This window comes from Colius striatus, unplaced genomic scaffold (genome assembly GCF_028858725.1).
Source record: "Colius striatus isolate bColStr4 unplaced genomic scaffold, bColStr4.1.hap1 scaffold_40, whole genome shotgun sequence".
NCBI lineage: Eukaryota > Metazoa > Chordata > Aves > Coliiformes > Coliidae > Colius > Colius striatus.
In genome coordinates, this window is record NW_026908523.1 from 960,586 (window position 1) to 975,295 (window position 14,710).

A 14,710-nucleotide genomic window follows, 5' to 3' on the forward strand; every position below is an offset into this window, starting at 1 on the left:
ACAACAGTTCTCTGATTCTCTGATTCTAAATGAAAGCACATCACAACCTGTGCAAACATACCTGTTACACACAGAGGTAGAACACAGCACCAAGCTCAGCTTGTAGACCTGAAACCTACATGACCTCCAAACCATCCCAGGTCACCTGTCCAGGTGCTACAGCCCATGTCCTGGCATGTTCCTAGGAAATACAGAGCATCACTAGGCACAGACACCAAGGGTCACATCAGAGCCGTGCAAGTGATGGCAGCACACAGTTTGTACTGCACTCAATCACACACACTGTGTTTACAACATGTACAAGGTTTTACTGGAAGATAGATTAACTCAATGTTTGGAAGGTTAATACAAAGCTGCAGTGTTCAGAACTAACTGCAGTGTGTACAAAAACAGTGGGAGATTGTGTCTTTACTTACAGCTTTTGATGTACCATTCACTGGCTCAGCTGGACCTCTAGAAGAAGAAGCAAAAGTCCTCTCCCTTTCAGGCAGCATTTCCATACCAGGAGAGGGGCTCCTGACCAGGGACTGCTGGAAAGCACTGCCACAGCTGCTGGAGTCATGTGCCCAAAGTTTACAGACAGAGACACGTCAATTCAGGGGTTTTGCTTGCAGATGGCTACCAGAATGCTGTTGGTCTGAGACACACTCTGATTCCTCAGTCTATTGATTGAGAACAAACATTAGAAAGACGCAGCATAACCACAAGCCAAGGACATCTACTAATTGTGGGGGAGACACACCTCTTTAAGGGGACTGGAAAACATGACCAAGCCAACAATGCTCGTGTGGCTGAGACAGAACTGGCATGTACAAATACATCCATGGCAGCAACACCCCTGGAGCCAGGAGTGCAGCTGAATAGCTGTCACTGTAACCAAGACACCTGATTCTCTCCCCTCCATAAAGCTCAGGGATACAGAATTCAACCTGGAGCACAGAGTCAGCTTAGGAGAAAAACAGACTGGGAAAGAGAACTCATTGCATTTGCTGATGTGATCAACTGCTTGCAGAGCTTCACATTGGGGAAGGATTAACTATCCCTTCATCCCACTCCACACCACAGGCAATGCCCTGCAGGGTATTGCTCTTTTTCTCCAACCTGGAATGGACATTGTCTTTAGGAAAAGAAGAGCAGTTGCTTACAAATGAAGTTGTTGTTGGCATGTTTTTGCTCTTTCCTCTCTCACTTGGACACAAAACCCCCAGTTGGAGGTCTCAGAATGCAAGAAATAGTCAAACACTGAGAATCAGACTCTTCTGAGATGGGAACAAATCAGATGTTTACGCTACACTGGGTGTTTGTCTTTGCTCTAAAAGCAGTAACAGCAAAAACAGAGAACAAGGAACCTCTCAGCGTAGAGGAAACAGCATCTGCAACTTGGGGCTCAGAAAAACAACCCCAAGAGCCAAGCCCAAGACAAGCATCTTAGAAGTTGCCACTGTTGCAGTTGGAACCCCATGTCTCAGCAGGCCTAAAAGCAAGTCTGCTTTGGGACAGGTACATGAACATCTGCCCCATGCCGACACAAATGCACAGCAGCTTTGACAGGAAAGATACAGCCTGAAAGCCCTGTAAGCTCATAGAACAGGCGACCACCCTGAAACCTCCACAAGGAGCACAATGCTGTAATGACACTTCCTCTGTGATGCTGGTGGCTTTCACTCCTCCCACGGGGATTCTTCTCCCAGCCCCGAGGAGTTGGTGGGTCCCAGCCGGCAGCCGGCGCCGGGGCCCGTCAGGGTGCAGCAGCCGCAGAAACGCTCCTGAGCCTCGGGGCTGGCACCAGCTGGGGCTTGGCTGGGGACACCAGGCAGGGGTGGCCCTGACACCCTGCCCATGTACCTGGCCGTGGCCCCTGGAACCTGCTCCTCTGCCCAGCCCTCTCATGGGATCACCAAAGCAGCTCCATCAGCCCTGGCACGGTCCTGAGACATCTTGTGATGGGTGAGTCTGGAACCATCAGGCCTGGAAAAAGAAGAGGTTGCCCAGAACTCAGCTGCTCTCAGTTTTTGGCAGGCAGGGTGGGTTTTTGAGCTGCCTGGTGCTGCCACTGCCGGGGAGCACCCAGGAATCAGCCTGTAGCTGCTGTGGAGTGAGGGCAGCAGGAGTGAGCGGGGCTGTGTGCAGCTATTGAACGGGTTCAGCCTTTAAAGGTGTCCCACCTGGGAAGCCTGCTTCCCTTTTCCTGGCAAGGTGGTATTTAGAGCTGAAACAGTTGCTTTTGGAAAGCAAAACCATCACACAAAATCAAAGCCTGGCTGGATGATTTCCCTTCCCCAGGGCTGGCCGCTGGACAAGGTGCTGGTCGGCAGCACTCTCAGGGTGCAGGGCTGGGCCCAGGACAGGCCTTTTGCAGGCACCACATTTCTGGAGGCTCCTGCTAATGCAGCTCCTGGGCACTGCTCAAGGAATGAGGGCAGTTGTCCAGAATTGCTGGCTTTGGTCCCTCCCCATCGGTTCTGGCTCCCTGCCCTCATCTGTTACTTCCTCCCTTTGTCTTTACCCCACCACTGGTTTTTCTTTCTCTGTAGGACTCCTTGTCTGTATTTTCTAACCCCTCCTTTTCTGTCCTACATCCTGTTGCTATTTTTTCTCCTCTCCTGCTCCCTGTCCTTTGCCTTTTTCTATCACCATGTTGTGATTCCTGGCCTTATTTTCCCTCTCCCCCACAGCCTGTCCCCACTTTCCTGCCCAACTCTCTTGCTCAGCTGGTTGGAGCTTCTCTCTTCTCTCTTCTCTCCAGGCCTCCATCCTGCTCCCCATCCCCTTTTAGCTCTTCCTCTGACTCTCAGCCCATCGCTGTTCCACCCTCCTGCGCCTCCTTCTGCTGATCCACATCCCTCTGCTCCTCGCTCTCTCTGGATGCTTTCCCTTCCTTCTCTTCTCTGCCCCTGCCTTCTGTCCCTGTCTCTCCCTTTCTCTCTCCTTCCCTATTCCCTTCTGTCCTAATCCCTGTCCCATTTCTCTGTCACTCCACTGTTCTGCTGCCTTTTCTGTCTCTCTGCCCCCTGTCCCTCTCCCAGCCTGTGTCTGTGTATCCCCCATCCTCCTTTCTGCCCTTCCAATCCTCTCTCTGTCCCTCTCTGCTGCTGCTTGTTGCTCTTTTTCCTCCTGCACTCCCTGTCTCCTTAAGTTCCATCCCTTTCCTGCTCTGTCCCTCTGCCCTGCTCCTCCCCCGTATTTTCCTCCTCCTCCTCCTCTGGCTCCTCCTGGGGCTGGGCCTGTGCAGCCCGGGGGAGGCGGAAATGGGGCTGCAGGGTCAGGGGGGCCTGGCCAGGGGCTGGTGTCCCTGCAGGGTCAGGCAGCAGGAAGGAGGCCCCGGGGCACGTGGGAGCTGTAGGCCTGGGGCACTGGCTACCAGCCAGCCATGTTGGCTCCTGGGCCATGTGGGAGCTGTAGCCCTGGGCAGGGGCTGGCAGCCGTCCCTGTTCATTCCTGGGCCAGCCAAGGGCACTGACGGCTCATTTCCCCGCGCAGCAGCACTGTCTGTGCCTCAGTGTGTCTGTGCTCTCTGTGGGGCACTGACACAGCACACAGATCCCAGCCAGAGCTGCTGTGGCCTGAGCCAGAGGCTCCCTCAGCGCCCAGCCCCGGGGCAGCCAATGGCAGCGCAGCAGGCGGGCACAGCCCTGATTGACGTGTGAACGGCGGCCAATCAGAGGCGGCGGCGCCTCAGGGAGGGCGGGACCAGGCAGGGCAGTGACAGCCCCGCAGCCAATCAGAGGCGGCGGCGCCTCAGGGAGGGCGGGACCAGGCAGGGCAGTGACAGCCCTGCAGCCAATCAGAGGCGGCATCGCCTCAGAGAGGGCGGGACCAAGCAGGGCAGTGACAGGCCCGCAGCCAATCAGAGGCGGCGGCGCCTCAGGGCGGGCTCTGGCCCCTCCCACCTTGTGCTGCAAAGCCCCTGAGCCACAGGCAGAGGCAGAGGCAGGGCCAGAGAGACGGGAGCTGCTGGACACAGGCCCCGAGGGGCCGAGTGCTGAGGGGCCGGCACATGGCTGTGGGCAGCAGAGGCTGCGGCCCTGCAGAGGAGAAGGCTGAGCTCAGGGGCCCTTCTCAGCGCTGAGGGCTCCCTGCAGGGTGGGGGGCGAGAGGCTGGGGCCGGTGTGTGCTGTGTGGTGGGCAGGGACGGGACACGGGGTGCCGGGCACACGCTGACACAGGGACGGCCACCCAAGGCCCTCCCTGGGTACCCCCAGGCACTACCCATGTGCAGCCTGGGGTGTGAGGGGACGCGGCACGCAGCAGCTGCACGGGCACAGAGACACACAAGGGCAGCATCTGCCCAGCTCCTGCTTGTGCCCTTCCAGGGGAGGCGTTGGCAGCTGAAAACAAGGGGGTTTACCCAACAAGGTGTGTTAGAAAGCTAAAACGAGGCCTTGGATGCTGATAACTGAGGTTGAGACCCGAGAATGAGGGATTGAAAGCTGAAAAGGAACAGGTTAAAAACAACAACTTGGGGCACAAAGTGAGACTTTGGAATCAAAAACTGGAGGACTGTGCTCCAAGCAATAAGGTTAGAAAAAGCAAAAAGGAGGCTTTGGAAGCTAAAAATGAGCATCTAGGCCACAAAATGAGCCTTTTGAGTTTAAAATTGCGTGTTTGGAAGGTAAGAAATGAGGGTTTGAGCACAAAAATGAGACTTTGAAAATAAAGGTGATGGTTTGGACCTAGAAGAGGACGATTTGAAATCTAAATCCAAGGTTTGGAAGGTGAAAATCGGGCTTTGGGAGGAAAAATTAGGGTTTGGGTCACCAAGTGAAGTTTGAAAGATTTACATGGGGGCTTAGGCCTCAAGGCACTGGAAGCTAAAAGGGAGGGTTTGGGCCCCCAGAGGAGGGTTTGGAAGCAAAAAAAAAGCTTGGATGGGTGGACAGTGAGGTGGATGGAGAGCTGCTGAATGACAGAGCCCAGAGGGTGGGGATCGATGGCACAGAGTCGAGTTGGAGGCTGGGGTCAGTGGAGTTCCACAGGGATGGGTTCTGGGGTCTGTCTGGTTCAACGTCTTCATCAACCATCTGGATGAGGGCACAGAGGGACCCTCAGCAAGTTCCCTGCTGGCACCAAACTGGGAGCACTGGCTGATTCCCCAGAGGCTGTGCTGCCATTCAGCGGGATCTCAACCAGCTGGAGAGTTGGGCAGAGAGGAACCTCACGAGGTTCAACAAGGACAAGGGCAGAGTCCTGCAGCTGGGAAGGAGCATCAGTAGAGACTGAGGATTGACCTGCTGGATGATGCGTGGGAGCTTCCAGAGTCAGAGACATATCCTCAAGGAGGTAGAGTCAATGTCCAAAGCTCAATGCTCAAAGCCCATTTATTAGTCATACACACTGATATTTATACAATAGTACAGAATTCAGGTGACAGTAACATAACATTTACTGGTTACATCTGCAAAGCAATGTGCTGCTTGCACGAGCTCATTGGTTAATTGCTAAAGCTCACACTTAGTTTAAGCCAAATCTCAGCACAGCTGTGGTTAAACATATCCTGCTTTTACTTCTTCTCAGCTGCTCCCTGTTTTCAGTACTTTCAGTGTTTTCAGGCATTCAGTACTTCAGCCTTCTCTGCATCCTCAGACACCAGAGCACCATCAGCATTTAGCAGAGGGCCCACGTTCCCCCTCACCATCCTTCTGCTGCTGAGGTACTTGACAAATGCCTCATTCCTGTCCTTAACATCCCTGGCTACATTTAATTCTAGAAGGGCTCTGGCCTTCTGTCATGGCTTAGCAAGGAGCAGCTTTTGCTTGGTAACAGGAGGAGGGGGTTGCAGTGAAGACCCAGTAAAGAGTTCTCAGCCTCTCCCCAGCTCCTGGGCTCACACTCACCTCCGGCCCGGCTGGGCCAATCTGGTGCCTCTGCCAGACTATTTAGGGACGGGAGTTTGAAGTGCTGGCAGGAGGTGTGAGAGTGATACACGATGGAGGCGACCACACGCACCCCACAGTCAGAGAAGGAGGAAGGAAGGTGGAGCACCAGACCAGAGACCCCTCTGCAAGCTGTGGCAAGAATGCAGCTGTGCCCCTGCAATGAACTCTCTGAAGTGAGCCCTTCCCATGGGCTGCAGCTCCTCGCAAAGTGTTCCAGCGTGGGAACCCTTCTACAGGCTGCAGCTCTTCAATGTGCAGCTCCATCGTGGGCTTCCCATGGAGTCACAGCCTGCTTAGGAACAGCACGTGAGTCTCCTTCTCTGGAGACATTCCAAACCCACCTGGACGAGTTCCTGTGTGACCTACTCTAGGTGGTCCTGCTCTGGCAGAGGGGTTGAACTAGATGATCTTTTGAGGTCCCTTCCAAACCTTAAGGTGCTGTGATTGTGCTGAATGCTCCCTGCCTCTGGGCAGCCCAGAAGCCAGTAGCCTGGACCTGCGTTCCCCACAGAGGGACACACGGACGCTCACAGGCCGGGCCTTTGTTCAAACGACCGTTTACTCAACTACTTCTTCAAACAAGCAACTATGTACAAGGTCAAGCTCCCAGAGACACCTCAGGGAGCGAGAGCAATCGCTAATGGGAAGTGCTGAGTCTCTCTTGCCAGGCTCCTGGCAATGGCCCCTTCAGCTACATTGGCTCCCACTCCCCTCAGCTCTCTGCCTCAAGACCTCTTTCATCCTCACGGAAGAGCCGTCTTGTGAGCCGATCTTGCAGCTGCTCACAGTCACGCAGTGCCTCGGCGTGGGCAGCCGTATCGTCTGTCAGGTGCTGGAAGAGGTTGATGGGTTTGGCCTCTCGGAAGGCAGGAGGCAAGACGATCTCCTCGGGCACGTTGTGGTTGCCAAAGAAGAAGTGGTTGAGGCGCTTCTCCTCCACTCTGCGGCGCAGGTACCGCATGATTTCCTTCAGGCGCGGCAGCAGATACCTCCTGCGCCAGTCTGACAGGGGAGTGGTGGTCAGGAGGTGCATCACAACCGTCTTGATGATATAGGTGGAAAAGCCCGTTCCTGGCACCATGCGAGCGCAGAGCTGCAGGCAGTTGAGGTGGTAGCTGCCAGGCGGGGCGTTCCTGGCCACGTGCCTGAAGAACTTGGCCTCTGCCACAGCGCAGGTCTCAGGCCACGTCGTGCGTGGGGTGAAGAAACCTGCTGCAGTTTGGCTGCTCACAAAGATGTCTGAGTCACCTTGCTGCACGCCAAAAAGCAGCTCCACAAAGAGAGGTGCTCGGGCGGCGTTTGACAGCTTCAGCTTGCAGGAGTGTCTGGAGAGCTGCAGCTGCATCCGGTAGCGGCGAGACTGAGGCAGCTCCCCCCAGGCTGACGTCACCAAGTTCTGGAACCAGAGGGCAGTTTTATGAACATCGAGGTAAGGGCCAGTGCAGAGGGTGTCGAGGACACTGGGACCCTGATTCCTCCTCCGTGGCTCCTCAGGGTAGTGGAGGAAGCACGGCGCGTCTCCTGCCGGCTCCTCTGCGCTGCAGGTGCACTCCGGGGACACACGGACGCAGAAGTTCTTTCCCGGCAGTTCCTGTGCAAAGTCTGGCTCCAGGTGGAAGGAGTAGCCATGGGGGGCCTTCAGGGGCACGAGCATGCGGTATGTGACGTCGCTGTCGCAAGGATTCCAGCCTTCGAAGGCGCTGCCCACGCCGATGGCTGGCTGCAGCTCCGGGGAGGAACTGTTGGCCAAGCGCCCTTGCAATAAACGGAGGAGGTCATCCAGCAGCTCCTGCACCGTGCTGCTGGTGTAGCACAGACTGAGCACTGTCCACTGGATGCGCCTCTCATAAATCAAAGCGTGGTGCCTCTCTTCAACAGTTTCTCCTTCGCTTTCTACCTCCTGGCAGTGTGTGTCACTGCCTGAGCTCTCCTCACTGCTGCTGTCGTCTGTGTCAGGGCTCCTTCTCCTGGTCCACCAGTACAGTGCCAAGAGCAGGACCAGGACTGCAGCAACGATCAGGTCTTCCCAGGAAATGACGGGCTGCCTCGGCTGCCGCGGCGGCACCAGGAAACTGGAGCTGATGAGCAGCATCTCATGTATTTCTCTCGCCTGCTGGATCAGCTGCTCTTCTGTCGGCTTCAACACGGCCTCGTTCATCCTGGCATAACACTGCTGTGCCTCTGGGATGAAGAGCGACAGCAGATTGGTGAAGAAGCGCACGAGCGCCATGATCTGCAGGGAGAGAGAGCGAATGGGTTCAGTGGGCTGGGAGGGAGGGAGCTGGCAGCAGGGAAAACAGGGGCCAGGAGCGGGGTCAGGTTGGAGAGGGGCCGAGGCAGGCGGGAGGCACAAGGGCTGTGCCAGCCCTGCCGGCGGCTGGGCCCTGGGTGCCGGGGCAGAGCGCAGCCTGCCGCCGTCCCCCTCCTCCTGCCGCCTGCGCACTCACCGCTGTCCCAGCGCGTACTGGGCCCGTGCTGCCCCTGGTGCCCCTTTATAGCCGCCCCCCGCTGGCACGGCCTCTGATGTCACAGACACCCCACAGCTGCCCCCCACACCTGCAAAGGACTGACGCATCCTGACCTCTACTCAGTACAGTCAGAGGCTGACAAACTGGGCGACCGCAAGAGGCACAAACTGGGCGACCGTGGTGTTCCTTTTGGAAGCCATAGCACCGAGGAGAAAAGAGAACCGAGGGTCTCTTGAAAGAACATTGGAATGGTCTGTGTCATAAATGCAGCCCTTCAGTACCCGTGAGTATAAGGTTGGCACTGTGACGTTAATAAAGCGATGTAACTCCTGTGAACGGTGTGTCAAATGGGCCTGTTCACAGCAGCTTGTAGATTCCCCGTCACTTCACATGGATTGAATCTTTTTCAGTACAAAACCAGGGTTTCTTTTGTAGTCTGGACGTATTTCAGACACATTATTGCATGTACATGACTGGTATTGCCTAAGAGAGTGTGAGTGGTGAATCCCCATGCAGAAGAACTGCGGGGAAGGATTTCTTCCCTGTGAGGCTGCCCAGATGGGTTGTGGAGTCTCCTTCTCTGGAGACATTTAGGGCCCACCTGGGTGAGTTCCTGTGGGATGGGTAGGTCACTGTTTGACAGACACAGCTGAGCCATGTGAAAGAGAATGCTCAACATGAAGAATATGGTAAGTAAGGAATGAAGTGCCAGAGGCACGGGGTTGCTGACATTGATGGTTGTCGTGGTTTGGCCCAGCCAGCCCAGCAGCACCACGACAGTCTCTTGCTCGGAGCCTCCATCCACCCCCACCCTTGTTAGGATGGCAGAGGCCCAGCGAAATGGGAGTAAAAAGATCACCAAGGTTGTTGTGGATGGAGACAAGGGCAGGGAGGGCACGCTGCCAGTTACAGTTCTGGGTAAAACAGACTCCAGTGCTCGACTGAGAGAGGAAAGGAGGAAAGGTTATTCTACAAGAAACAGAACGGAATAAAAGCAAAAAGGGAGCAGGATGGTGAGAAAATGACAACCAGAGCTTTAAGATCTCCCTCCCCCAGCCCTCCTTTCTTCCCAGGCCCAGCTCACTGCTCCCCAGATCTCTCCCTCCTCCCCCCTCAGCGGCTCAGGGGAGCAGGGAATGGGAGATGTGCTCAGTCTCTCACAGATGGGCTCTGCCACTTCTCTCTGCTCAGATGAGTACAACTCCTGGCATCCTTTCCCTGCTCCAACACGGGGTCCCTCCCCCAGGACACAGTCCTTAATGAACTTCTCTGGGGTGGGTTGCTCCCAACAGCCGCGGCTTCTGCCCACACAGGGTCCCTCACACGGGACACAGTCCTTGGGGAATGTCTCTGGTGTGGATTCTTCACCAGGGTTGCAGTTTCTGCAGTTACAGGGTCCCTCTCTCGGGACAAGGCCTCTTCTGGGCATAAGTTGAATGAGCTGCTTTGTCATGGGTTCCTCCCCACAGTTACAGCTGTGGATATTGGGTCCCTTCCTCGAGACACAGCCGGCTCCGGCCATAGTCACTGCCCCTGGCTCGGGGCCTTTAATGAAGTGAATCGCTGCCCCTGGTCCAGGGTCAGCTTTAGCAAAATGAGTCTCTGCCCCTGATGCAGGGTCTTTAAAGAAATGAAAATAAACCTCAGCGTCACCAGGTCTCTCCATAGAATGCCGGGGAGTCTCTGCTGCAGCACACCTCCTCCTCTCTTTCATCACTGACCTTGGAGTCCATATGGTTGTTCCTCTCACTGTTCCTACTCCTTGCAGCAGTTCCACCAGCCAGAAGAAGAAGAAAAGGGCAGAAGAAGGAAGAAGATGGAGGAAGAAACTTCCTCTGCCTTCTTAAAAAGTGATAGTGGAGGCGTCTCATTGGCTCAGCCCCAGCAGTGGGTCTGGATCAGAGCAGGGGAGAGTTGTGAGCAACTTCTTACAGGAGCCACCTTTACAGCCCCTTCCCCCTTACCAGAAAAGGCTGTCATGGCAAACCATGACACCCGCTCAGCCTTTCTTCTGTGTTCCACTAAAGACAGTGTTTCCATCAAGCCAGCATGATGAGAAAGCTGTAAGCCAGTACCTTAGAGTTTCTTCCTAGATGATGTGCATCTTACCTAGGAAGTATTTGGTTGAGAAATAATGTTGAGCAAGTTCTTACCATAAAAGTCATTGGAGGATGTGTTTATTTACACAGCCACAGCAGGTGGGCTGGTCTTTAAAGAAAGGCAACATTGCGGGAGCTGTACCTGCTATGGCTCAGCCTGGTGTGCTGCACATTTGGTGGGAGGTAAGAGAAACCAAAACATGAACCAGTTGATGTTTAACATAGTGCAGACTCATCTGGGAGAGAAGATTTAGCGGCTTGTTATCACCAGATTGAACAGGAATTGTTTTACAAATGACCTAACCAAAAAGAGAACATGCCTAGTTCTTGGCCAGGTGTGAAATCCACTTGACCAGGCCCAGGCCACTGTTTGTGGAACTCTGTGACATCAGTGACAGCCTCATGTTGGCAGCTGGAATGCTGTGTGTGTACTTCACAGCAACACACAGAGTCACAGAAAGAATGGACGTGAAATAAGGGAATCTGTCAGTAGCTGAGCTGATGCTCTTCACATCTAAAGGAATTCTCACATTCACTTGAAAGGCAACAGTCACCTGGCAATGATGATGTCACAGTGTCATCACCCAGGAGCAATGATATCACCTGAGAATGATGATACCACAGTGCCAGCACCTGGCAACGAATGTGTCCCCTAACAGTAGTGGTGTCAGCTGAGAATGATGACATCACAGTGCCCAGGAGAGTATAAAAGGGGGGTCCTCCCAGGTCCTGCTGCCAGATCTGGCCTGGGCAGCCACCTGAGAGGAAGCTCTTGATGGGGCTGAGGGAGGAAGGCAAGCCAGAGGCTGGAGGTTCGCAGCTGCTCCTGGCTAAGCCACTTTCCAAGCTCATCTGAGGGACAAGGAATCTTCTTCAGCTGCAGAGCAGGAGCCAGAACACAGGACTGCCTTCTGGAGGGGCATTGCAGAGCTCACCATCCTCATCCCCTGTGGAGCAAGGGGCAGCAGCCGTAAGCAATAGGGGTCCTGATGCTCTGGAGCACTCACTGCCAGGCGTGGGATGGATTCTTGTCCCCAAGGTCGATCAGGCCTGGGGCATTTGGCCACTCAGGGAAGCCCCAGAGATGGCTCTAGGTTGAGAAGAGAGGCTTGTGCATCTCGTGGGAGGCATGAGCAGCCCGTGGGACCAGGAGGCAGGTCTGCTCACATGCTCAGGGAGTAGCCGATCGCCAGCACTGGGGTCAGGAAGGAATTTTCCCCTGGGGCACATTGGCACAGGTCCCCAGGGTTTTTTTGCCTTCCTCTGCAGCATTCAGCATGACTGCTTAAGTGTCAGGGCTCCTTTGGTCCATTTGGGCTGGGCTACTGCCCGCTGTCGTGCACCACCAAGGCGGCCTCTCGTGCCCTCCAGCTGACAGGAGGAAGACTTTTTTTCCCCAAGGTGCACTAGCAAGTGTCCCTGGGGTTTTTTTTTTGCCTTCCTCTGCAGCACTGGGCATAGCCTTTAGCTCCTTTGAGCCATTTTTTGGCAAGTACCTACATCTGCTGCTCCACAACAGTGGCCCTGGTGCCCACATCCCGGGGGAGGAAGCTTTCTATACACTTCTTGTGGGCCATCCTCGGGGCTTGCTTCTCATCTGCTGTGGCACTGAGCACAGCCCCTTGTCAGGGCTCCTCTGGCCCATTTTGGTTTCTTGCCTGCTGCTCTTGCACCTCCAGCCTGGAGAACACTCTTGTGCATTTTGCACCTTCTGGCCTCCATCCTAAAATCATTTGCAGCAAAAGTGTGTGCTGGGCAATGTTTTCTCTCTTCTCTGTCAAACCTCCTCATTGCTTTTGGATGGTGATGGTCTCTCGGCCATGCTGGAAGCCTTCATGTTCCAGGGGCATCTGGTGGTGTTGCTCTCAGCTTCAGATGCTTTGGGCCCAAGACTTGCTGGGCTGAGTCTTGCTGGAGAGCTCCCATGCTTGCTGCTGGCAGGGGAGCAGGCTGCAAAGGGAAGCAAGCCCAGCTGGATCTCCCATTCAGAGCCTGCCCACCTGCTTGGTGGCATGCAGCACCTTGCAGCCTGGCATAACTGTGTCTGCTCTGACTTCCACCACTCCCTTTCACATCCTGGGCTCTTACCAAGCTTTTTTTGCTGTGTTTGAGGTCCTGCCCGGTGGCAGAGACCACATGGCATCAGTCAGCAGCCGGGAGGAATGTGCCTCTTAACCAGGAGATGAGATCTGAGTGTATCCCTGCTTTCTCTTTTGCTTTGGAATATTCCTTGATCACTATCATCTGACTTTCACCATCTGGAATGCACCAAGCCAAAGCAGCTCTGCTAGCAATGTGCATACCCATCTGCATGGCAGCTCTCCTCATCTGCTTGTGCTGCTTAGGGACAGAAAAGATGTGAAGGAAGATTTTTGGTGTCTCTTTCATTGCACCTGACCTGTGAGAAGTGAGATGAAGAAACATGGTGTTGATTGGAGAGAGCTGGGCTTCCTCCCCAGAAAAACTGGCCATCACTGCAGTTTGTTGGAGTCTATTAACTGACAACCTCCATCCCTTTGGTTGGGAGTCATTGTTGAAGCCTGGCTTGATGGTGGGTCTGGAACAATGACAGGATCTTCAGCCAAGCACCCAGGGAAGGGAAATGTACTGTGTGAGGAGGATTTGTTCTGTGAGTGAAGCTGCCTCATCATCCACACACTTTTCTCATCAGTTTTTGCCTGTTTAACAAGCTCAGGCTGGGATAAAAGTTGAACATTTAAGGTACCAGATTTCTCTGGCACTGCTGATCCTTTCCATTGGCACCATTTCCTTTCCATACCATGGACTTACACTGGGTAAGGATCTCATTGGTTTAGTTTCAGCTATATTCTGGCCATAAGTTTGTAGTGGATGGGGATTTTTGCCCTTCCTTTGGTGCTCAGTTGAGCGTTTCAGAAGGTACAAGATTTCTCTGGCACAGCTGATCCTTTCTTTCCATGTACCATGGGTTTATGCTGGGTAAGTATTGTATGAGTTGAGTTGCAGGTATGTTCTAGCCATAGGTTTGTAGTGGACGTGGGGACTTTTGTCCAGGTGCTCCCTGGAGTTCAGGAGTTGGTCAAGGACTGAGGTAAGTGCCTCTGCATCACAGCATTTCCCTTCTCAGGTGTCAGCTTCCTCTCTGAGAACCCTCTGCTCTACAAAAGCTGCCTGTGTTTACCAAGTCTTGGCTCCTCCTTTAGCAAGTCCTTATCCTGGGCTTCATATTAAGAAGACAGAGCCTGGCTCTTCTCAGTGCTGCCAAGTGGCAGAAAAGGCGTCAGGCAGAAACTGAAACACGGGATATTTGGTCTCAACAGAACGTTTTGCTGCTGTGGTTGAACAAAAGAAAGTGCAGGGACAAAAAGGAGGCGAGTTGCTGAGCGAGGCTTTGGAGTCATCTCTTTGGAGAGGTTTGAGACCTGACTGGACATGGCCCTGGGCAACCTGCTGCAGTTGGCCTTGCTTTGAGCAGGAGGGTTGGGCTCCAGTCTGTGGAGGTCCCTTCCCACCTCCTCTGCTCTAGAAGTTTGTGGTTGCCATTGTGGTTTGTCATCAGGCCAACAGGAGACCTGTGCTCCATTGTGCTGGGTTTCTTTTGTCAAAAGCCACCCTGTGCTCATAGGAGATTCTTTTTGCTCTGCCTGCTGTCAAAAAGCTGCAGAGTCCAGCAGTAGCAGCTCCTCCTTCCATGCCATTAGTTTGAAGCCTGCCCAGAGAAGCAGGTGAGTATGCTCAATTACAAGCTAGCAATGTCTAAGGAAGGTCTGGTGAGCCACAGCTGTGGACTGCTGCAGAGTCCTGAACCAAAGCCTCCCACTGAAGAAGTAAAGCATAGCAAGGGAGAAGGCTCCTTCTCCCAAGACCCAGAGTTCTCAGTCTAGCTCTGAAGGAAGTAGCCAGCACCCTTGAAACCTTCATGGCACAGAGAGGAAACAATGACTTCTGGCTTCAGTGCAAGAGCCAAGGACAGACACCTGTGCAGTGCTTCACTTGGAAAGCCACTGCAGATGGTTCAGTGAAAGGCCTGCTTGAACCTGCAGAATAACCCAGGTGCCACTTGAAATGATGCCAGCTTGTCCTAGGTGACACTGAAAAGCGTGACAGCCCGTGGATGCCAGCACAGAACTTCTTTCCAGGACACCACAGATCTCAGCACAGCTGCTGCAGCGCTGCCATCTCCCTGTGCCCATTCCCACAGCTTTGTTCCCCCTCTCTTGCTTTCCTTCCTACTTATTCCTTGGAGCCAGAGAGTAATTAACTGACCTTGACTAAGTGTTCTCCATTA

At 54.2% G+C, this 14,710-nt stretch overlaps 1 protein-coding gene across 1 annotated transcript; it reads right to left on the reverse strand.

Moving 5' to 3' along the window:
• Positions 1 to 6,588: 6,588 nt before the first annotated feature.
• On the reverse strand, positions 6,589 to 8,106 carry LOC133629339 (inositol 1,4,5-trisphosphate receptor-interacting protein-like 1). The gene has a single exon (XM_062019996.1). It carries the CDS (start codon positions 8,104 to 8,106, stop codon positions 6,589 to 6,591), a length of 1,518 nt encoding a protein of 505 aa, XP_061875980.1.
• Positions 8,107 to 14,710: the final 6,604 nt, after the last annotated feature.

What these genes read in the sequence shown, in the direction of transcription:
- LOC133629339 (XM_062019996.1), bottom strand. Translation starts at nt 8,106, where the DNA reads ATGGCGCTCGTGCGCTTCTTCACCAATCTGCTGTCGCTCTTCATCCCA.